The sequence below is a fragment of the Carassius carassius genome, chromosome 14 (genome assembly GCF_963082965.1).
Source record: "Carassius carassius chromosome 14, fCarCar2.1, whole genome shotgun sequence".
Classification (NCBI taxonomy): Eukaryota; Metazoa; Chordata; class Actinopteri; order Cypriniformes; family Cyprinidae; genus Carassius; species Carassius carassius.
Window position 1 is genome coordinate 21,539,715 of NC_081768.1, and position 25,976 is coordinate 21,565,690.

General features: G+C 37.3%; 1 protein-coding gene across 19 annotated transcripts in view; it reads right to left on the reverse strand.

Annotated features, from left to right (window-relative positions):
* LOC132157327 (calcium-activated potassium channel subunit alpha-1a) overlaps positions 1-25,976 on the reverse strand; it is a 218,110-nt gene that overhangs the window by 81,140 nt on the left and 110,994 nt on the right. For all 19 annotated transcript variants that reach the window (XM_059566632.1, XM_059566630.1, XM_059566620.1 and 16 more), the window contains exons 3-5: positions 15,077-15,138; positions 839-932; positions 531-642 (exon numbers count right to left, since the gene is read on the reverse strand). In XM_059566632.1, coding sequence (XP_059422615.1) covers positions 531-642; positions 839-932; positions 15,077-15,138 — 268 coding nt within the window. The remainder of the gene's footprint in view (positions 1-530; positions 643-838; positions 933-15,076; positions 15,139-25,976) is intronic.

Below are 25,976 nucleotides of genomic sequence, written 5' to 3' on the forward strand. Positions count from 1 at the left end.
GTGTGTCTATTGCAAGTTAAGAAACCTAGTGAACACCAGAATCCAGAACCCAAAATGTGTGACCAGTAAAGGCTTTTTCAAACCAAGGAAATTAGCTATAACTATGAAGTTTTAATAACCTTTTATTCAATTATATGAGAATAGAGAAGTCCATAACTATAACGAAAAAGACACTGTGGAATGACTTGGAGCAAATAGGCCTGTTTAACAATTAAAGCCTAAATCATCTCACGTTCCTGCCATCCTTCCCAGCTTTTCTGTCATCTTTGCATTTTTTCTAGTTCTTAAGCCATGACATTTCATAGCTATTCTTGGGTTTCCAGCGACAGACAGTGACAACAAACCATGGCAGCTTGGCTTAATAATAATAAAATATCCTGTTTAAACACTTGCCCTTGTCTCATCATCAGATTGGCCTTTATTTCATCTAGCTGTGGTCTGAGCTGCTCCTGTGACCGCTGCCCTGGGGTGCAGGGACTGACAGGAGGATCAGGAGGTAAAGGGAGAGAGGAGATTGTTCGGAGACTTACCCAGCCAGCTCCTGTTCAGATACACTGACACAAACACAGGTGGCACTGTGAAGAAGTCCACCACTGAGTTCACCTCCAACCAGAACCACAGCTTATCATTGGCTGCTATGAACTGGAAGAAGAACAAAAAGAAACATATATATTACAACATTTTAAAGAGGATGACGTATTAGTAAGTAGAACAAACAATTAAGATGAATGGACAATTTCTAGTCAAACATTAAACGTGTTCAGGCCAAAACATAATACTGAGTGCATAGAATGTGGTAAAAAGATGTTGAATATGAAAGTTTAATATATGTACTTACACGCAGACCAAAGTAGAGTAAGAAGAAAACGTTGAATGCCATGTCTATTTGTAACGTGAAGTCTTTGTAGAAATTCTGACAGGATTCTATAGGACTATGGAGAAAGAAAAATAAATAAATGCTAATTTAATTGAAAACAAATTCATTTGTTTGGCCTGAAAATAGTCACAATGCAATCTTAATCTTAATGGTTAGAAAACACGATTCATTTTATGCATACAAAATATTTGTTTTCTTTTCTTCTGATTTTGAAGTTACATTTAACCTAGTCACTTTCTTTCATTTTTCTTTTTTTTGGGAGATACACCCTATAACACATCATATATGCATATATAAAATATAAAACCCACCCTTATAAAACTGCAATAATTTCCAGGTTATATATTTAAATATACTAATGTCTTAATTAGCCCACATAAAAGTTCACTTGTAAAATACAATATGTGTTTGCATTATAATTATATTCAAACCTCACATACAATAACTGATTTACATAGTTTGTTATTTGTACTTTTTATTTCGCCATATACTTCTGTTCTGTACTCTACTATGGAAGAAGCAACCTGTCCTCCAACCAATACGCTCGTATAGGTCAAATCCCTATTTGATATAGGTTTTGTATTCTTTTATTTGCACTCTTTTATTCTTTTATTTGGTTTGTGTTTCGTGTAGCTCAGTTGGTAGATTATTGCGCTGTACCTTGATATGTAATCATGCTATCATGGGTTCGATCCCAGGGAACGGACGTTTACAAAAATGTATATGCTCAATAAATCATAATTTAGCATGATTTCTGTGAGGGTTAGGTTTAGGGGTGGGGTTAGGTGTGGTCATTCGAACGAATAAGCAACCTAGTAAAATATGTAGGAAATACTGTGAGATCAGTGTAAAAAGCCCACACATTGTATTTAAATAAACGTGCGTTTTGATTGGTAATGACGTGATACGTCATTTCATGACGACAGACGCAATGCGATACTTTCATTATTTTTACGCCCGCTAGAAGGCGCTTAACTTTAAAACGTAAATATGGGTCGTAATAAGGTGCTTGTACAAACGACCTATATGGTCGTTTTTTATTGGAGGACAGGCTCGTTACAACTGTTCACAAGAATACACAGATTAATGTAATGTGTATTATAATCTTTTTCATTAGAATAAAACAGCTCTAATATTTCTTTCTCTGGATATAATATTGCTCCCTCAGGAAAAGTCGACTGCATGATTAAAAACTTAAAGCACCTGGTGCCTTTATCCATTAGTAAAAATCTTACAATACATAAAACCATTGCTGAATTATTCAATACATTTGGGATGGTTAAATCAACTGTTGAATGATTCAATTAATTAAAAGGCTTAATTTCATAACAAGCCAGAAGCCTTTGAGCTGAGGCTAATGTGGTGCTGCCCTTTCACTGACATTATCATTGATCTCATTTAGGAAGTTATTTAGAGATCAGCCCTTGAATTCACCAGGCATAAATAACATGAAAACTAAAGACAAAACTGCTGAAAAAAGTCAAAAGAAGCCCATAATGCAAGCTTAACTAGGCCTTCATGGTCAGGAAGAGCTTTCTATCATGTTCCAATTAGCCATGTCTCAAAATGCACGACTGTCAACGCGTGTACACTGTGAAACACAAAGCGTCTGATCCTTGAGCTCAATGTCACTTCACACTCAGCAATTACAAGAGATCTCCTGACATGTGGCATCCATGCAGAAAGTATCCCTGCTCAGAAATCTTTAACAGCTTCCTCCTTAAGCTACATTAAGGCCTCAATGTCATTCTCCAGCAAGATCCTTGACAGCCTGGGCCTTAAGACGACACTTTCCAAGGCCCTTATAAAGTTGTGAGCTGCTCTGAGGTCAGCTGAGAGCATGCTATGCCAACTAATAATGGTGTAGCCTAAACAGCGCTCAGGTGCCACTGAGCTTTTAACTTACACTAGGTGGCCTCAGCTCCTAATCGAGCGCCTGTGGAGGTCGCACAGCAATATCAGTGTGCACAGATCTATGCTTCCCTGAGGGACGCACGCACTGGGCTATTTCAGGCCCGCTATGTTTCTTCTTCATCATCTTTTACAAAGAAGTGCCACTGTGGCACTCATTCATACAGGGAACAGAAATTAATGCATATCCTGAAGACCGCCCTGGGATGGTTGTCCCATGTGCTTATGTAATAAACAATCAACATTTTTCGCTATATATATATATATATACATTTTTCATGCAATGGTCAAATGAAATGTTGCGCTATTTGGCTTTTCATAACTAATTTATTTTTTTTTTTATTTTTTTTTTTTTACAAAATAATGGAATATTATTTTCAGTTGAGTATTTTCTAATGCACTGAGCAAGAAATATCCAATTACCCCAAAATTTACATTTGTTTTATTTCTATATTCTGAAGGTCTTTATATATCATATATCAATGGTCTAATTTTATACAACATTTTACTCTTAAAATTTGTATTTTTATTTTATTTATTTTTTATTAATTGTATCTGGCTGTTGATGGTATTTTCTGTGATAATGAATTGTGACAATCAGTTGTTGTTGTTGTTTTTTTTTTTAACTCTATTCACCTTGATGTATTGCCTTAAACAGAAAATGGCTAAAGCAAAAAGGGTGATCATCTGAATGGGTGAGTCGTCTGAGTCAGGAACAGCTACTGGAGCCTGGAGGGCGATGGGGCGGCACACAACAGGTCTAGGTTAATACAACAGTGACTGATTTAGGCCAAGGCACCATTTCTAAAATAAGAGTGATTTCTCACCTGCAAAGGCACTGGACAGCTAAAACCTCTATCAGAGGTCTAAAAATAGCCTTGCTGTTTTAATTCCTCCCTGAGGTGCTCTCTGCATGTGCTTCTAAAAGAAGAAAACACACAAAGCAATGCCCCTGTAAGCAGGGAAGACGAGAGACTAAAATTGTTTAGGAGCTGAGGTTGATATTTGCAGCGATAGTCATGGCAGAGTGTTCAAACAATCCTCTGTTCAAGCTGGAGAAATGCACAGAGGAATAGCTAATCTTCAAAGAACCAAGTTGAATATTTTTGAGAATTTCCATCCGGTTCTATCAAATACAAATAAACACATGAAGCAAACGGCTCTGCAAAGCCAGCCTCCCACATACACAACTCAATTCACACAAAAAAGAATGGCAAGATAAAGAGAGGCAAGTGAATTGAAATGGCATCTCTTATCTGTTTATTGATTAAGGCCCCTCAAAAAGAGGTCATGCTGGACTGAGCTTTTTAAACTGCTTTCCTTCCCTCTGCAAGAACTCAGTGTGATTACCTCTGGAAAACACAGTCCCCATCAAAGCTTCTCTCAGTGATAAGACCCTATTACTGCAAACAGCTGCAGAATCAGTGCTGGCCAAACCTCCATCCCTATGTTAGTATATGACTCTGACAATGTGGCCTCCTCAGCAGAGACAGAGAGCTTGTAGAATCTTACAGTGATTTTCTACTTAATTGCAGGACAGAGAAATACAGCTCAAACATTTATTAAAAAAATAAAAATAAAAAATAACTATTATAAATTATTTTATTTATCTTGCATTTCAAATGGTATGTTTTTAAAAAGAAACATTTACATATACGTAAATGTTAAATAGCTAAATTAATTATATATAAAAATATCAACCAAAATATAATTGAATATGTAGTATCCAAATCAAAGCACAAGTTTCCTTAATATTATAATGCCACAGAAACAGAGTTAGAGTGTGAATATTTTACATGTAACCCACTTTGAGAAATCTGAGACATCTTAAGTTGATAAATCTTAAAAGATATCAAACTAAGCCATCACAGGTAAAGCTTGATATTAAAATGTGTCAATATTTCAACAGCCGCTACGATGCATTATTAGAGGTGTATATTGCATTGAATCCTGACACTGAATATCAGACACAGGCATGCATCAGTCTTGGAGAACATGACCTGCCAATGTCTCTCTCTCTCCTCCTCCTCTCTCTCTAAAGAACAGGCTGCTGGTGTGTGGGAGATTTTCAAAGCGTAGGGACGCTGCACTAGAATTAAACAGGGTGGATTATTCATCCCTGCAATGCAGTGCCAAGATGTTTATTTCTGTGGCTTCTCAGTGAACGGGCCATGTATTTCCCTGCCCTTTCACAGCATAGTGTACTAAAGCCTTTCCAGGTTAATACAGCTCAGCCTAAAAGCTGTAAGCAGAAGGATCTATTCGTCTAACCAGCTTCAAAAGAAAGTCATCTTTCTGACTTCACTGCATTAATAATTCATTAAACCATGTCTCTTTGCACCTTTATCTGTGCTGGGATTGAGCATTCAGTACTATTAGGCTCTGGCATTGCAATATGTAACTGCTAGAGTGCTGATCACCCAAAATGTCATAAGTGGGACACAAAAAGAAGGCATCCCTTGAAGGAGAGCTTCCCCTGTTGTTGCCCTACATATTTCTTGCTTCATTGTTCAGCCCTAAAAAAAGACTATATGGTCTAGGGGGAAAAGTACAGACTGTTCCCATTAAAAATATGACAATGAAACTACAACGTTAAGAAGTTTTTAACAAAACTATAACACAGCACTAATATATGATGTATTTTCACTTGCTCTTTATGTAAATGTACTGAACTAGAGCAAGAATGATACATCCCCTTGCAAAACTCACCTTCATGATGATATTAATAAAGGTGACTTGACTATGAGTGCAAGAACATTAATTGGTTCCTAAGGTCTTCCAAGTGTTTGTTAGCCCATTGCTAGGTGGTTTCTAGAATGATTTGGGAGGTTGACAGTGCTGTTAGGTGGTTTTTATAGTGTTGATGCTGTAGACATTTGCTAAGATGCTAGGAGCTGTTCATAGGTCCAACAATATTTGTGGCACACAATGTTAAGTTTTCAGCATAAGCCAATCTGTGGCCAATAAGTTATATGATTTGAGGTATCATTGGATTTTGACATACAAACAATGGACAGTTTACCCAAAAAGAAAATTCTGTCATTAATTACTCACCCTCATGTTGTTTCAAACCTATAAGACCTTTGTTCATCTTCAGAACACAAATTAAGATAGTTTTGATGAAATCCGAGAGTTCTTTGACCCTTCATAGACAGCATTCAGCATTCATAGACTGACACATTCAAGAAAGGTAGTAAGGACATTGTTAAAATAGTCCATGTGACATCAGTGGCTCAATCGTATTTTTACAGGATTACTTTTGGTGTGCAAAAAAAAAAATAAGTAATGACTTTGACAATATTTTCTCTTCTGTCTTTGTCACAAATTCACGAGAGTATCGCGACACAAGAGTGTGGTGCTGCTGACGCAGGAGCCGGCGTTCTGATGTAGAACATCCATTAATCTTGGTTCACTGTCTGTATATTCTGGTTCAAATAAAGTAAAGGCCAAAGTATACTTTGGCCATCAGCAAAAAATATAAAGTTATACCCTCTGTCAAAATCTTCAGCCATGTTTATGAGGACTGTTTTATGCACAGCGTGCGTCTTCCTCTGCTTGTAAACAAGGTGCCGTGCAGAACGCCGGCTCCTGCATCAGCAGCACCACATGCATGCGTCATGTCGAAGACTGAAATTGTTGAATTAAATCACTATATTTGTTCTCTTTGTGCACAAAGAAAGTATTCTTGTAGCTTCATAACATTACAAATTAACCACTGATGTCACATGGACGTGGATTTTAACAATGTTCTTACTACCTTTCTGGGCCTTGCACTACTACGTAGTTATGCTGCTGTCTATGCAGTGTAAGAAAGCTGGTTTTTCATCTAAAGTTTTCGCTTTAAAAAAAGGGTGAACGAGAAATAATAAAAGTGAAGTTTGCCGTAGCAAACTCTATTTATAAGGCAAGGGCAACAGGCACAGACATTGTGTTATACAGTAGGTTCATTACAACGGTCTTCTTTCAACACAGTCATGCAACAAAACACTCCATGTCTCGAATGAAGAGGCTTTTCACTCCTCAACTGCAGATCAGTTCGACCTACAACCCGAATTCCGGAAAAGTTGGGACGTTTTTTAAATTTTAATAAAATGAAAACTAAAGGAATTTCAAATCACATGAGCCAATATTTTTTTTTCACAATAGAACATAGATAACGTAGCAAATGTTTAAACTGAGAAATTTTACACTTTTATCCACTTAATTAGCTCATTGAAAAAAATTTAATGCCTGCTACAGGTCTCAAAAAAGTTGGCACGGGGCAACAAATGGCTAAAAAAGCAAGCAGTTTTGAAAAGATTCAGCTGGGAGAACATCTAGTGATTAATTAAGTTAATTGATATCAGGTCTGTAACATGATTAGCTGTAAAAGCATTGTCTTAGAGAAGCAGAGTCTCTCAGAAGTAAAGATGGGCAGAGGCTCTCCAATCTGTGAAAGACTGCGTAAAAAAATTGTGGAAAACTTTAAAAACAATGTTCCTCAAAGTCAAATTGCAAAGGCTTTGCAAATCTCATCATCTACAATGCATAACATCATCAAAAGATTCAGAGAAACTGGAGAAATCTCTGTGCGTAAGGGACAAGGCCGAAGACCTTTATTGGATGCCCGTGGTCTTCGGGCTCTCAGACGACACTGCATCACTCATCGGCATGATTGTGTCAATGACATTACAAAATGGGCCCAGGAACACTTTCAGAAACCACTGTCGGTAAACACAATCCGCCGTGCCATCAGCAGATGCCAACTAAAGCTCTATCATGCAAAAAGGAAGCCATATGTGAACATGGTCCAGAAGCGCCGTCGTGTACTGTGGGCCAAGGCTCATTTAAAATGGACTATTTCAAAGTGGAATAGTGTTTTATGGTCAGACGAGTCCAAATTTGACATTCTTGTTGGAAATCACGGACGCCGTGTCCTCCGGGCTAAAGAGGAGGGAGACCTTCCAGCATGTTATCAGCGTTCAGTTCAAAAGCCAGCATCTCTGATGGTATGGGGGTGCATAAGTGCATACGGTATGGGCAGCTTGCATGTTTTGGAAGGCTCTGTGAATGCTGAAAGGTATATAAAGGTTTTAGAGCAACAAATGCTTCCCTCCAAACAACGTCTATTTCAGGGAAGGCCTTGTTTATTTCAGCAGGACAATGCAAAACCACATACTGCAGCTATAACAACAGCATGGCTTCGTCGTAGAAGAGTCCGGGTGCTAACCTGGCCTGCCTGCAGTCCAGATCTTTCACCTATAGAGAACATTTGGCGCATCATTAAACGAAAAATACGTCAAAGACGACCATGAACTCTTCAGCAGCTGGAAATCTATATAAGGCAAGAATGGGACCAAATTCCAACAGCAAAACTCCAGCAACTCATAGCCTCAATGCCCAGACGTCTTCAAACTGTTTTGAAAAGAAAAGGAGATGCTACACCATGGTAAACATGCCCCGTCCCAACTATTTTGAGACCTGTAGCAGAAATCAAAATTGAAATGAGCTCATTTTGTGCATAAAATTGTAAACTTTCTCAGTTTAAACATTTGCTATGTTATTCATGTTTTATTGTGAATAAAATATTGGCTCATGTGATTTGAAAGTCTTTTAGTTTTCATTTTATTAAAATTTAAAAAACGTCCCAACTTTTGCGGAATTCAGGTTGTAAAAGAAAGTGTCCTAAAAAGTGTCTCCTTACACAAAGGAGGATTATCCAGAGAAACTCAGGGGAGGGTGGCCACTAGAGTGAGCTGTGCATCCACTGTGTTGAGTGAATTGGCCCCCTAAAAGCCAGACATGCTCACTGAGGCGATGAAAAAAGACCCCCCCCCCCACTCCTCTGTCTGCAATTGCTGCTTTCACCCTTCATCAAATTTTGAGTTACCTTAGGGAGTAAACATCAGCTCAGAATCACTCAAAATGTCCCACTTTAGAGGTCTACTGATGGCTTTTTCAACGGACGATTACGTTGTCTATTTGAGAGATGCATTCATTGTGCAGCTGTTCCTGGTTTACATGTGCGAGAAGCCAAATCAAGAGAAAGACATGTGGTTTGTTCTAGACATTCTTGAACAGTTGTGATAATTAACAGTGTAAATGAGTCGTAAGCAGATGATCCATTATCAAGACCATTAACGCTGGAGTCGCGCGGTACGGCAGGTCATATGAGAAGCTCGCGAGGGTGAGAACACGCATCTCTCTCTGGTGAGGACAGCAACAGCAGAGTCAACACTGGACTTTCATTGTATGGACAAGAATTAATTGTATGGACATTTGTCAAAACAATATTGTTTCGTGTTCCACTGAAGGCAGTTATACAGTTTTATAATTACAAGTTTTCATTTATCCCCCTATCCCTATCTCAAAAACCCCTTAAATTCAATCAGAGATAATGTTTAGAGGATAAAGATTTAGAGGTTGTTCTATTGTTTCCCACCTGCCAGATTACATCCCACCAATAGAATCCATCAAATACCAGTAGACACCTAATAGTTAACATTAAAGCCAATATAATTCCCATTATAACCCTAAAATCCATACAGTTTTATATTGTGTTTTGGGAGGGGTTATTTTGTTTGTTTTTTAGCAGGGTTTTTTATAATAGTATTACTATTTTTACATAATTTACTTCATTAGTGAATGTCACAGGTAGGATTAAGTTTATTTTGTGTAAATAAAAAACAATATTTCTTTAGTCAATTATTAAAGTATTACATAGGCTAATTTATTCATATTTAAGTATTTGGGATTTTAAGAATAAGTGGAAAATGTGCTGAATGTTTCATTATATTCAAGGGCACTGAATTTACACTTGTTTGAAATGTGGAGGCAGGCGGGAGTTGACACAGGTTGCGCGCATGCATAAAGCCTCATCCATATTGCCAGATATTGCTCCTCCATGAGATGCAGCAGAGAAGAGAAATTATGAGAAGCATTCACACCGTGTCTACACCGGATGCGAGCAGCGCGGCACAACAAAATACTATAGAACTCACAATCATTGATACTGTCTACACTGGATGCAGCACAACGCCAACAGTAAACTGCTGCTGCATTCTATTTATGACGTATTGACACAAATTTCAAATGAACACACCTGAAAACACTGCTCCGGGTGTGTGTTCACAGTGTACGTGTGTTCACTGCTGTGGGTGTCCACTCTGGATGGGTTAAATGCAAAGCACATATTCCAAGTAAGGGTCACCATACTTGGCTGTATGTCACGTCACTTTCACTTTCATGATTTTCAACGGTCGCTTTGTCGCATCCGGTGTAGATAGTCGCGTCTGGTGTAGACACTGTGTCAGAGACGCAGGCTGTGTGTGCGGTCTTCTGCATTGGGAATAGCGAACATGTATTATAAACTTCTTTCAAATTAGAATAGGCTGGGGAGATAAAATGTGCAAAGTAATGTTCATGTACTCATAAAACCATCTAAGAATCTATCTTTTATTCTCCAGTAGCCTACTGAAAGCAGAACCGATAAGGGAGTTCTTGATATATGTTGTGAGACAGCTCTTGCAAATTAAAGTTACCTTTTTTGTTTGGTGTGTCATTTTGAAGCCTAAGTAATCTCATATTACATACGTTTTTCTTTAGTATTAATTTGATTAACCATCGATCTGACCCTGTAGAAACCATAATCACACACATTTTTTTATTTTTGGTGGGCGTTTATGCAGTTGGGTATGCAGTTGGAACAGTAATATCACGTCCACATTGCAGGCTTTGTGACTAGCAAACCACAATGGCTACGTTCACACTGCAGGCTGAAACGACCCAATTCCGATTTTTTTGCCCCTATGCGACCTGTATCTGATCTTTTCATGACAGTCTGAACGACACAGATCCGATCTTTTCAAATGTGACCCAGGCCACTTGGGTATGTGGTCCTGAATCCGATACGTATCCGATCTTTTGAAATGCGACCTCCATCTGAACGGCCAGGTCACATGTATCCGACCCGTACGTCATTGATATGCTACAAACGTCATAATTCTGCGTTGAAGTAGGCGGGAACGAGAAGATAAACTGATGAATTCTGTATTAGTGAAGCCACTCACATCAGTATCCCACCACTCCTGGCTGCGACTCCTCACCCACACGTTTCTCTGTACCGACGTTTCTAACACTGCTCCACAAAACGCCATGGCCAAAAACCTTGCTCTCCTCCTTCTTTTTAATTTTCTTCTTAAAATGAGAAGATTGTAATTGTGCTGGCTCCGTTGGGAAAATAACTTTAATATTGCAAAAAGAGCTCCGCTGTTGACTACACTGTTGTTGACATCCATGTTTAACGTTAGCTACTTCCGCAAACAACGAGTGACGTCGTTGAGCGTTGAGTACTCTTCTGCGCATGCGGGTCACTTCTGGGTCATTTCACGTTCACACAGGAGATCACAAAAGGTCGCATTTAATTGGAAATGTGAACGGCCTTGCAAAAAAATACAATTTTTTCAAAAAATCGGAATTGAGCATTAAGCCCTGCAGTGTGAACGTAGCCAATGTCTCAAATCGCGATTGCGATGCGATTTCGATTAATCGCATAGCTCTAGTCTTCACTCCTGTTTAAAATTCTGCAGTCTAAATTGATAGGGGGTGGTGTTGGTGCAGTGGATAAGACACATGCCTTTGGTGTGAGAGACCCGGGTTCGAATCCACTGTGAGACACCAATGTGTCCCTGAGCGAGACACTTAACCCCTAGTTGCTCCAGAGGCGTGCGACCTCTGACATATATAGCAATTGTAAGTCGCTTTGGATAAAAGCGTCAGCTAAATGAATAAATGTAAATAAAGAAAATAATGACATTTACACTGTTATATATGTTCAGCTTTGCCATCACAGGAATTGTTACATTTTAAAATATATTAAAACATATTTTTTTATATCATTAATATTGTAATACAACAAGATTGTATGGTAATCATAGAAGCATGATAGATTTCACAAGTCACAAACCTTTGAACGGTACTGTGTATATTTTAATGGATCTGAGGTATGTAAATGTATTATTATGTGACACTATATACCTCAAAATTCAGCAACAAGACTTTCATGCTCCATATCTCTATCCACCTAGAGGTCCTGAAAAAGCCTGATAAGGCTGAAGACCCATGATCTACATCAGAAAAACATCCTTCCAAGTAAGTACTTCTATCATTCAGCTGGTCACTCATGAGTTAAGGCATCACAGCACTGTCTGATTTTAAGTACAGTGAACTAAAGTGTTTATATGGCTATCATTCACGTCTAGCACTGTTCAGCCTCCCTACAGAAATGTTTAGAGCAATGTCCAATATGACAACAAGTCCAGTCCAAAAACAGATCCAGATCACTCGGTTAAGCTCTGTTATCTGAAATCCACCCACAATGCAATGCTAGTGACTTCAGGACATGGCTTGTCTGCAAAAATCCCCTGACTGAGACCTCAGACAATAGATGTGACAGGACAGCTTAGACTAAGGTGTCAGTCTGTTTGCAGAAGAGCCACCGATTCACCCAAACAGTATAGAGCAGTGGTCTTAAACTAGGGGCCACAGGATGATTTAAAAATATACAAATATATTATTAAAGGAGTCCAGTATGAAATTAATAAAAATTTTAGATTGAAAATTTTCTGATAATTTACTTGCCTCCATGCCTCCCAGGATGTTCCAGTCTTTCTTTCTTCAGTCGAAAATAAATGAAGGTTTTTAAGGGAAACAGTCCAGGATTTTACTCAATAAGGTGGACTTCAATGGTGGCTAATGGGTTCAAATTGCAGTTGCAAAGTGTGACGAAGGCGGAAGTAGTGACAATATATATATATATATATATATATATAATGTTTTTTTAAAAATTATATCGGCTTTCTATGATTTCCATGAACAAATATACAGCTCAGAACAGCTCAGACAGAGCCAGTTGACTTATCTGAAAGTAACAAATGAGTCGAGTGAACCGACCAGCAAATCAATATCAATCAAAGATGGATAACCTTTTAAGCGGTGTTCAAACACCAACGATTTTGTCTCTGTAATGTGAAGATCCTAGTATTTTGGCTGCAATATTATTACTAGATTATTTATTTATGGTAAAACCCATGATATCATTATAATTTCTTTTTTTTTTTTAAATAAAACAAATAATTTTTTGTACTATTTATTAGGGTGCAGCTGTGGCCTAATGGTTAAAAGAATTGGACTTGTAACCTGCAGGTTCGAGTCTCAGTGACGCCAGGAGTTGTAGGTGGGTGGAGTGAATGAACAGCACTCTCTTCTACCCTCAATACCCATGGCTGAAGTGCCTTTGAGCAAGGCACTGAACCCCCAGTTGCTCCCTGGGTGCTGAACTGCCCACTGCTCAGGGTGTGTGTGTGCTTGAATGGGATGCTGCAGACACTGCAATAATGGATACACAACCACACTGTGTAGCAAGTGCAATGTTCGCCTGTGCTTCTAAGATGAAAAGAACTGTCTTAGGAATTTTTTTTCAATATTTTTATTAATAAATGCTTATTCATAATAAAATATGATTGTTTTGTGATTATTACTCATGATATATACTGTTATGGGGCTAAGTAAGCCATCAACCCTGCAAATGGATGCTTAAATGCTCTGTATATCCGTTCAGATAAAGTGAGTACAAATACAGAAATTCTGCTCCTAACTAGGGCCAACGTTGCAATATTACAACATTTCCCTAAAAACGTACTAAAATGTAAAAAAGTAGAAACATCTTTAATTTCTACATCAGAGGCCTCCTAAAACAATATCTGGGAGGTCAAATATTTTTTGCAAATGTTTTTCTATATTTGGATATTAACAGGGTTAAATGCAGAGAACCAATTCCGAGTATGGGTTACCATACTCAGCAAATGTCACGAAATTCACTTTTCACTTTCACTTATGTAGCAAACAATAAAGCCCAGCAAAATTCAGAGGGTTTGCAAAAATCTATGGAATTAAATTAAAAACAGCATCCTGCAGGAAAAACTTCACTGAGCTCATCTAAATCTGTTTATCGTCTGTCTCACATATGCACTGACTCTAAGCTGTAATATGAAAACATGTATTGTAAATGAGGAGCCAGATCAGGGTTTTTTTCTGAATGATCCATGGACACAGCAGCTCACCCCTCCCTCCGCTTCCTTTACCATCCTGATCCCAGCATTATAGGGATTAAAATCTCCCATCATGCCTGGCTTTGCCCCAGCATGCACACACACAGACTGTATGTAAGACTCTATATGAAACCGTACACATGCTCATTTGGGCGCTTAGCTTTAAACTGCATGTGTTGGTTTTTTATATGCTGCGCAATGCCAACACAGCAAGCTGTAGCTCAGACAAACTCGAAAACTGTGATACCTGGTTGCCTGGGCAACAGCTAACAGCACACCTTTCTCTAGGGATCACACGGCAGAGATGCTCTGCTAATGTAACCATGGAAACTGGCCTGCTTGGCTTTCATTGACAAAATAATCCCGTCACACCAAGGCTGAGTCTTTAAAGTCCAACATTACAGAACAAAACCTTGAATTAGGCCCTATATAATGGTACACTTAACAGTACCAATGAATGTAGGGTTCATTAATATGGTATTATTATCTATATGAGAAAATAGTACCTTAACACTGTAGATTGCCCTGCTATCATCTGTGCCTTGTACTCCTAATGATAACCTATTTGAGGTTTATGCACTGTACAGAAATCTGACCTGCGTGTTTATCAATTTTAAGACAGATTTTTGTACTTAATGCATTCTTCAAGCTTAACCTTCAACCTGGATATCAAAATTATTGTAATAATTCAATTCAATAAACAATTTCTTTCATGTTTGGGAAATTTAAGTTTACAAACCAATGTTATTCCCAATTTAACAAGCTCCTACTGAGAGATGTCTGCATTTATTAAAGCTAAAGCTAAATCTGCCACCCTGAGGCATACAGTTTTATTATTAAGACTTTTATAAATATTATTTTACACTTTTATGTTCATTAAATATTTACTCCTAGAAAGAAACAATCTCAAAATGGATTTTATTGTCTTAAAAGTAGCACATTTTAGTAATAAGAATAAATTTCAAACTTCACATAAGTACAAAATAGAAGATTTCACATTTCTTGTCATTTTCTCAATTTTGACCCTATTATCCCTAATATAATTATCTCTATTTTGTGCCATTTATAGAAAGTGTCTTTATAGTGAAATGAGGCAAAGGAAATTACTTGTTTCAAATATCTCATTATTTAACATCTGACCTTTGACTCATGTGAGAATAAATAATTCAGACCAGATTTGTTGAATCAGAATAGTACTCACTCCGAAGAATCTATGAAGTATATTCCCAGAGCTCCGATGCTGAGTGCAAAGACCAACACCACCTGGAGGGGGGAGAGAAAGAAAAGAGAGAAAGGGGAAAGGATATCATTAGTGAAGGTCCACTGAGAACAGTACCACTTACAGAGAACAGTTTAATCCTGGAGCTGTTCAACAATGAGCACAACTCATCTCCACCTATGCTACATGTGCAGATGAGACATAATAAACAGGAAATGTTATAAAACTTTAAGTGATCTCACCAAATCAGACTGTGTTTCCAAACCTAGTGGGCTGTCAATCTAATCACTGTTTATGGACATTGTGGGTGCATATGAACATTCAAACATGCCTGTGAAGCAATGATCCTTCAGAAATGATATTGGTTGCTCAATAAACATTTCTTATTATTAACAGACTCCTCCTCCTCATTATTACATACTCCTTAAACAGCAGTATATGTTTTTACTTGAAAACATGTGTATATGTCTGTGAAAAACAGGCTAGCAATTACAGTTGATACTGAATAATTGGAAGCCCCTGCACTAGTAGCCACGACTCAGTAGAGCACAGGAGAGGGGTGCGTGGAGCACAAAGCTCCTGAGGTCAAATCATTTGATCTTTTCTGGGATGCCGCATGTGAGATACACACTATCCCCACATCAGGTGAAAGTGAGACAACTGCTATCAAATGGCTGCTATGTTATGGTGCGAGGTGGAGTAGTACAAATGCATATACACCCAGCAAGTGTGCTGACCAGTGTCAATCACACAGTTTTCCAAACCGGCGGGAAAGAGCGAAACATGAAGAAAAAAAAAATACATTACCCAGGAGAAAATGTGTCATGCACAAAAATAAATTAGACGACTTCAATCACTGCATTACCTCCCTAACAAAACCATGCCTGTACTATTTATACAACAATATAGCTGCTTTTATAAAAACCATAGTTAACATTCACTGTTATCTCCAGTGAAAATGTCAGTGGGAAGCTGACTGTGGAAACATATTTAGTAACAATTTAGACTGTTTAAATGCACATTACACATCACATTTAGTGTGCAGTTATAGAGCATATGCTCCAGGCATGTTCACTTGCTCATATGGGTTACACAGGTTTGAGCCCGGCCTGCAATGTGTCCCAGTTCCATTATTGCCCTCTTTTCCCTATAATCTCCTGTCAGTCCCACTATAACGTCTAATAAAAAGTCTTGTAGCTCACTTGAACTTGTGGTGATGTATCTACAAAAGAATTTGCGATGCGTCCAACTATGACCATTAAAAATACTAAAGTATATATAAGAGCTTTTAGTTTATTCGAATAGCAGACTTGTGTTCTTCGTCGTTTAAAAAATGACTTCAAACTTCAACAGTGACATTTATGAAAATGGGCTGCGACACACATACTCATGTCTGATATACAGCATCTGAACTGCAGACTAAAGAAAATGCAAACGCACAACACTTGTGATTAAAGAGCAGAGATGTGAAGCACCCTTGCCTGTCTTTTCCAGTAAGTAGATTTTTGGCAGACTACCATATTAGTTTTAAAATCCCTGCACAGCAAAAAGAGGAGCAAAAAATGCAATATGATGAGATTTATACTGCTGTTTCTTATAGAGTCTACTAAATGAGGTCGCTTCTCAAACAACTTCTTGTTTCAGATCCCTAATCCACACTATAGTCTACCAGCTTCCATACTGACAATAATGAACAGAAGTGTTCACAATAAGCATGAACAATATAAAAAGTTTACTGCTTCACTGAATTTAGCTAAAATCTTATTATAAAATGGATAGTTTCTGTTCTGGTTTCTGACTAGTCAATAGAGTAATCCAAGAGTGATAAAATTTGACAGATATGACTTGAAACATTCACTATATCACTGCACAAAACCAACAGCATAACATTGCTCCTGTTTACATCTTCACAATGAGAGCACTTCATGAAATTGGCTGATAAAAAATATATATTTTTTTATCAATAATGAGTCATTATTTTTAAGATAGCAACGGTTTTCTAAAATCAGGCACCTGATGACAGGCTAGCAATTTTACTGACTACATTACCAATAAACACAGTCTTACCGTTTAAATAAAGCACTAATGATCAAACCTGTCCTGAAAAGCATGTGAAAGAACACTCTAGGCACTCTAAACCTGGAAATGGAACAAGTCCTGTCACTGGCCTAGGTTGAGTTTCGAGGTGAATGGAAAAGTCTCTTTTTGTGTGGTATAAGGTGATTGGAGTTTCTTGACCCTTAAGGTTGAAAGGGCTATTGGCCGGAGAGTGGGCATCTCAAACACTAAAGACTGGAAACTACAGCTGCCAGACAGGCTGTTTGTGTATCCAACAGTGGAGAACTATACTGGCTCACCTCACGAGGTCAAAGGCAGGGGTCCATTTGAAAAGTAATTCTACACACAGAATAGATCTGCTTGAGCAATTCGCTTTTTTCAGTATTATTAGGCACAATAATTCATTGTGTACTTTTGTAAATTTGTTGTTCAAATCACTAATGCCATCCATTATAGTTTTTCCCATATCAAAAACAAATAATATATATTTTTTTCTTAACTTAGCTGTCATTACATAATGGCTATGACTTTAGCTCCCAAAAGTGAAATCTAAAACTTTTACAAAAAAGGTAACCCTAAATCTTTCCTGTTATTTAGTATTAATTTCAATGGACAACAAGTTCGCAAAAGGATATGATATTAATGACAAATTTTTATTAAAACATTACGCAACAATTTATTAAGTGCCATCCTTACACATGAAGACAGAAATTAATATTAGTAGTTTTTCTGTATGGATGCTGTGCAGTGCACAGTTTTGTGTCTTAGATTTTACTATTACGGATGTACAAAATTATATATTTTATAAATCGAATTTTATAAATGTAATATTTAAAATTTAATACATACTTTAAAAAAGTCAGTGGGCTCATCTGATCTTGCAAAATGCTCAAAAAGTGTCATGTTTGTAATCTCAAAAAAAAAAAAACTCCAGGTCCCTGTAAGGAGCTATAACATTTGTTAACAGGATGTAGTCTTCAGCTCTGATACAGATTGAACATGGACCTAAAGCAGTGGGTGAGCCATTCTGTCTCTGTGACCACCAACAATACTCATACTGCTTTACACAGGCCTTCTTTTGAAGTTCATAAAGCAGTTGGCTTAGTTTAACATTATCCTGTCAAAGCGAATACAAAACCTCTCGTAGAAGCCGAATCACTGCATCCATTATTGATGACCAGAGGCTGATTATTTTCATGCAGCCTGCATTTGGATTGATATCCCACATTGTCTAGTGAGAAAACACCTTGATGCATTTTTAATTGGAGCTCTTTGTTTGGGTGATAGCGAGTTCCATTGAGTAGCAGCTGGAGGAAGAGGAGCTGTGCGGCTCAAGATAAGCAGAGACCGTAGAAAGCATCACTCCTCCTCCACTGCAAGAGATACTAGACACTCCAACATCATTTAGAAGAGCTGCTTTTGATTACGAAAAATCAGCTGCTTCAGATGCTGGTAGAGCATGTTAATGCAGTTTTGATATTGGATGTCTCCCACTTGACTTCATAGTTGCTGTCTTCCACAAGAGGGCATAGTGTGCTTATTCTGTGGGTGTGTTCACACTGACCTCATCCAGAGTCCTTACAGCAGGTTTGTGACATTAACACTAAAGATCGTCACACATGAAACAAGAAATGTACCATAAATAATAGAAAAATCACTTGTTTTGAGAGAAGGCCATTTGAATGGACGAATTCACAGAATTCAGCTACAGCCCTAAATAAAACCACAAAACACTAATTTGTTTCTGACACTGAGTTTTTACTATGGCTGTGCATTTGAGCACTCCTGATGAACTGAGACGATAAGAGGCATCGTCTTTAATCTGACCCAGTTATTCATCTGGAAACATCGGTGCCAGCACTGCGCGCGTCTTTCGCACGAGCTCACTGCAAATCCATTACTGCAATTACAGCACTGGAGGAACAAATGATTCACAAATACATACAATCATATCAATGGGAGAGGGATTCTGGGATATGGAGGATTTATAATCCAACAATAGGCCAACTTTTTCACCACACTTGCCAAGTTCTTAGAAAAACATATATATATATATATATATATATATATATATATATATATATATATATATATATATATATATATATATATATATATATATATATATACACACACACACACACATATACAGGGGTTAAATTGGGATTTGTTATGTGGGGGGGGGGGCTCTATGGTAATCAAGCTTATATATATATATATATATATATATATATATATATATATATATATATATATATATATATATATATATATATATATATATATATATAGTGGTGGGCATAGATTAATTTTTTAAATATAGATTAATCTCACTGTGATCTTGAAATTAATCTAGATTAATCTAGATTAAAATGGCTCATTTGAATTCTGCCGAAGGCATTCAGAATATGTGTGCTACCCAAATAAAATAATGACTAAATGTAACGTTAAGTCTTTGAGAACGGGTTTCTCAAGCCAGGTGGTGCATTAGACCAGGGGCTCATCTCCTGTTTCCAAAATGCATCACAAACTGCTTGAGAAAGCTGTAAACAAATTCCACATTGCACAAGGTGCAAACAACCTTACGCCTGTTTCACACATAATCCGTCTGCAGTGCGTATGCGTTTCCTATTTTTTTACGCACCCATGTTAATGGATTCCAATGTTCACGCGGTTGTGGTCCGTCAGTGCGTTCCAGCAGTGCAGCGGTCGTTCACGTACAGAGTAGCCGATTGCAGACGCACCCTTTGTGAAAGCACAATGAGTATGAGTCCGTGCTGCTTCTGCACCACATACGAAACGCACACGGACTGCATACGCACTGCAGTCGGAGTATGTGTGAAACAGGCGTGAGTCTTGTCGAGGTTTCCATTGGGAAGCTTCTTTAAAAAAATTAATTTCCCTGAAGCAAACCCGGCGGCTTCAGCTGCATCTATTTTAGCACATCACGTTTGATGTGCTAATTTCACAGTAGGCATACACACAGGTTTAAAGACTCATTCTCGCCCCCTACAGATTCGGCTAGGTATACATCCGCGCTAAAATATCAAGGTGAAAGTCATCATAGCTCATCTAGTATAGACCCAGCTCCCATCCCAACTTTGAGAAAAGATTATAGGCGATATTTTTTTAGCGCCCGATAAGAGTCTCACGTTAACGCAGCACGTTAACGCCGATAACAGCCCACCACTTATATCATATATATATATGTGTGTGTGTGTGTTTTGATTTTTGCAAACATGATTTATTCTGAAGCAATATTCTCATCACTTTTTTTTATCAGCTGTGACATAAATCTGTGTGTTTTTTATATTTTATCCAAGGTAGGGATGCCAAATTCCGATCATTTCCATGATCTCTCTCATGTATTTTCGTTGAGTATTCACAGAGTTACAGTTCATTTAAATGACGTGTTTGTAAAAGAAGATCAGCGCAGACAAAGGCTGCAGACAGCACACCTTGTTTGTTATCTTTATTTTATAAGTGCACAAAGTTTTGTTGTTATTATGTCTCTATCCAAAAAAAAGTAGACCCTTTACAGATTCGATTGATGTATTGCTCTTATCTGTACGATCAAAACTGAAAGTGTAATTTAAGTTCTTTTCGGGGTTATCAGGAGAAAATGACTCAAAACGCATATCCGCGTTAATCGACTCGAGAGGGTTAAATTAATGATCAATTAATCGATTAAACGTTAACCTTAATGCTGCAAAATTTTAAAACACAATTGCAATGTTTTCAACTGACATTATGGCATTTAAAATAAAATTATCCCAAACATAACTGTGGCGCGCGTGTGGCTATGCTGCGCAGCAAAACACACTGTTGCTCACATTAATTTGATCCTGCTGGATTCTGTTCTGGAAAATGTCCGATTTTGAATTTTTGTATTCTGGTAGGCCTATTTGTTTTTAAAAATCCGGCATCTAGTTCATTAGATCGTGACAGTGAATGCGTGCAGGCGAGGACGAGCAAGCGCGGCTTTGGCTAGATTTATTTTTGAGGTTATTGCTCATGTCTCATTTCATTGTTTCAAATCCAAATGTTTCCATATTCACAATGTATTTGAATGTTAAACTATTATTTATAATGTAAACTGGGCTTGTACTTTACACGCATTTGCATATAGATGGAAAAGATCCTCGTCATATGAGCAAAAATGTCCTTGGCATAACAGCAGAGTGAACCAGTATACTACGGTCTATTTAAACTGACTAGTGTAACATTTGAAATCTTTAGTTGACTATTTTATTTTGATAATGAACAGACATCGATTTAAGTTTGAATTGCTGGAATACGTGTGCACCAGGCTCCAACACAAATCAAAACAGCTGAGACATAAAAACATTTAATTTAAATTTTTCATTCATTTTCATTTGTGCACGCTCAAAATAAATATAGAAGATTTGTGCTCTTGTAAAATAAAGCAAACAAACAAAATGCACGTTGTCATCCTTTTCTTTCCGTGAACTTGTTTATGGAGTGCCGCCACACTTCTGTTTTAAATCCGTTATCTTAATTATTTAAGTCAGATATATTTCGCAGATTTAAAAAAAATTATGAAAACAAATTGTTATTTTTATGTTAGGCCTATTACTTATATAGGCTATACATTTTCCTTAAAGCATCTCATTTTGTCCCAGGGCTTGAGAGTCCAGGCAGAAACTTGTGAATGATGGCATCACCGTTTAGTGACATCAGTGAATGCTCCGGGAAACCGTAATGTCTGTGTCGGTCACAGCGCCTATTAATTGCTGTTTTGAATCCAACAATTATTTATTTACAAATTATAAGCTCTGATTATGACAAGTGTGGTATAAAAAAACTTTGTTTATTAGAGGAATAATACTGTAGGTTAACTGGAACATGTTAGATCGCAACCATGCCTCTGGATGTCGTTTGTGCCTATAGCCTTCATTTATGGGGCTTTGTTCTGGTTTGCTGGTTGGTCATGAATTTCCACAAATTCAATAACATTTATGCATTGTTTCCTTTCCTAAGTCTTCACAGTCTAACCCTCTAATTTCGGAGGTTTCTTTTATTATCTTTCAATTTTAATCACTGTTTTTGCATCTCTTACTGTGGTGAAGAGAAATTAAAGATTTCATGAATTAAGAATTTGTTTGATTTATTAATTTGTTCCCTTATTTCAGTTAAATCATGGGTTATTTAGGGAACAACAAACCAAGGACAGTTGCCACAAATGAATAAGTCGTAGGAACAAATTAACAAGTTGTAGGATAGCCTTCTTGTCCTGTGTTCTGCAGCCCTGCAAAGTGAACAATATGAAACAATTATCTGATGAAATGACTTAGTTACTACATTTCTGTCGCTTTCCATGTTGAAGAACTTTTGTGTTGTTACTATTTTAATCACATTAAAAGCTTAATTTGTACATTGTGGATGAATGATGATGCATTTATATACTGGCACCGTTACTCACATCCTCTCGCACGTGTTCTGCGCACGAGCCGCTCGCAGCCCAACATTAAATCGGGTAACCGACCATCAACAGCTTTAATCGATTGCATCTCATATCGACGATTAATTGATCATCGATTAATCGTTGAAATCCCTAATCCAAGGGCATTTTTTACCTTTATAGATGGCATTTTCCCACTAATCTCATTAATAACTTTCATTTCTAATTCGTACATTTTATCTATAAATTCAATTATAATAATGTGATTATCTATATGTTATCAAATTAAATCATTTACACTAAAAAAATACAACGGCATTAAATAATATTATGAGATTATTTAAAATATTTTTGAATAAACAAGCAAGAAATGATAGTGGAAATGATACTTTCCAATGAAATTAAAATGCCAGTAGGTGCCAGTATTGAGAATTTAATGATTGAGTCATTAAGTCATTCATTCAAATGATTTGTTCAAACGGCAGATTCATCAGATGTTTATGCATGGGCTAATGAAACTTTGACTCAACCAACTCATTCAAAACACGGACTCAATCAGTAATGAATTGGCTGGTTGCTGTGAGATGCGCTGTGTTTCCGCCTAAAATGTAAGTGACCTAATATTATTGTATTTTCTTACAATTTGCCACTTACTCTAAATGCAATCAAATTAGAATAATACGTGCATTTTGGTGTTTACAATGTTTTTTTTTGGTTACTGATGTTTTAATCATGTTAAGGCCCCGATATACTTAAAACAAAGTTAGTTTTAGTTCTTCGTTTGGAGGGAAAAAAAAGTTCGAAAAGGCTGAGCAACGGTATACTGTTTCTGAACATTTTGACACCCCTGCGCTGCTGGAGGCGGGGTGTAGATTAATGTAAACATGACTCACGACGCTCGCATGTATCCCCTAAACACAACGGTTAAATGAAGAAGTGTAGGCAATCTAGGTGTGAGATGGGCACCAATGGTCAGAATATTATAGACAAAAGAATAATGTTAAGCAGCAGTTCAGAGTCAAGTATCATGTTTGCAACACAAAATAACTGCCACCTGTCAACACCAAGCTTCGTTGCTATTTCTTTCTAGGAATTAATGCTTTCTCTGAATCTTTAAAGTGATCGTGATCACGAGTGATTGCACAGGTGCAGATATATCTGTGCAGCTCAGCTATTCAACACTCCAGTGTATTCATGTTGCTAGTGGCTAGGCCGGAGATATTGTTCTCTCTTGCCTGACCTCCAGTGAATGAGAAACGAACCAAAAAAAGAAAAGAAAAAAAAATTGCATGTCAAAGAAGTTGGAGTTTCAGAACACACCCACTGACTGAGTAACCGTCACGGACCAATAGAAACTCAAAGGTGTTTAGGAGCTGAAACAAACTCCCCAGAAAATTAGCTTTGGTCAGCTGTTTCGAACTGCCGAAACGATTTCGTTTGAAGTATATCGGGCCTTTACTTGTCTGGCGTTAATGTCGAGCCTTGGAGTATATGTGGCAGGGCTCAGCCCCGGACGGCCCCGGCCCAGTTTAAACCCTGTATATATATATATATATATATATATATATATATACACATTCTTGTCATTAGGTGAAATGATCTGAAGTTCTTATTAGTCTTTAAAAAGAGAGGCTGTGTAATATAACCTTAAAGAAATAATAAAAACTATTGAATAAGTTTTTAATTTCTTTTTATAAAGATTTTTTTTCTTCAATATATCAGGACGGTTGTATCACCCTGACATTTCTAACTGCCTAATGCCCCTGAAAAAATAGCATTTTATGAATTTGCATTATAATGTATTTTTATATTTTTAAAGATCTATTGTTTTAAATATAGCACGGCGCTTGCCATGCTGTGTGCCGTTTTGAGTTACATCATGAAACTGGTGTTTACAGACAGAGTAAAGGATGAATCTGGATTCAAGGCTTCTCACATGGCCCAGTACAGTCATGACATGAAATATGACTCACAATTACATACTCACACACACACATTCATGTGATGGTTTACATAGGATAATCCACTTTACAGAACTAAAACTACATAGCATTTTCTAACCATATCATTGTGCTTTTCTCACTGTGCACTTTCATGTGAAAATTTCATATACACATTTTCAATCAAGTTCACATTGTTTCTCAGTGCTGGTTCAACTGAATTCTAATTAGGGCATTTTGACTTCTCTCTGCCTCTTGACAAGCCCCTTCAAAAGAGCACTTTAACAGATCCCATGAATAATTTAGCTGACAGGTGATGTAGCTGGCCTGCAGATGAGTCTCCTCATATTAGTGGCAGATATTGAGGCAAAGAAAAAAAACTGTTGAAAGTAACATGGAGATATGATGAATGAGCTTACCCCCTTCAAAGCTTTAAAACACAAATATTTAAAAACTACTCCAAAATCTGAATTTGGTTTCCTCATTATCATGATTTAAACAAATTCTTATACCTATTAAACTTTGGCACAAAGTGTTTAATGTCATGATTTTACATAATGTTTAGGGGTGGATAATTGATTGTGCATTAAAATTAACAGTTTTTTTCCACCTATTGCCAGTGGTTGTTCTACATTTAATTACAGCCTGGGCGAGACCCCCTTTGAGCATATGACAGTATAAGTTATCAGAACTTAAATATAAATATACACACTATAAATATAATATACACTCATTATAAAGACTGTATTTGCTACATTTGTGTAAGTAGTACACATAAAAACATGAACAATGGAAACACTGTACATACCAGATCCGTCGTAATAACGAGTCATAAACACATCCACAGCTTTAAATCCCGGTTTAGTTAGAAAGGTAAGGGTCCACTGAACAACATCACATTAAGCACGTTTGGTCCAACGAAGCAATAACGTTGTAATATGGATCATAATTCCTTTGTTTACGTTTCAGTTCTTCAGCGACAGAACTGTTTGCGTTCGTTATGGAATAAGTCACGGTTGGAAACTGCGTCTTGGTAGTAAAAAAACGGCATGGTTTTGCAGCATACAGTGTCACAAACAGAATGAGGCGATCCACCGGAAAAAAGAATGAATGAAAGATAGGCGAAAGATAGTTTATTTGAATTTTGGCGCTGGCTCATGACGCGCTCTGACGCCCCTGTCAGCTGATGGAGGCGGAACTCATAGCAATCGCCTTTTTCTTTGTGTGTTTTATTTTTCAACAGTTTTTATATATGTGAGAGTGTGTTTTATGTTGAATGTGAATGTATCTACATGATTACCATCTGTTTGAGTGCAAATCAGCCCGAATCAGCTCGCTATTACTGAATGGTCACGGCTATCAAAGTGAACGCGTCTATATGAATAAAGAGAGTGGATTATTTACTTCGGCACATTTGTGTTATTACCATCTGTATAAGTGGCCATCAGCACATCAGCACTTA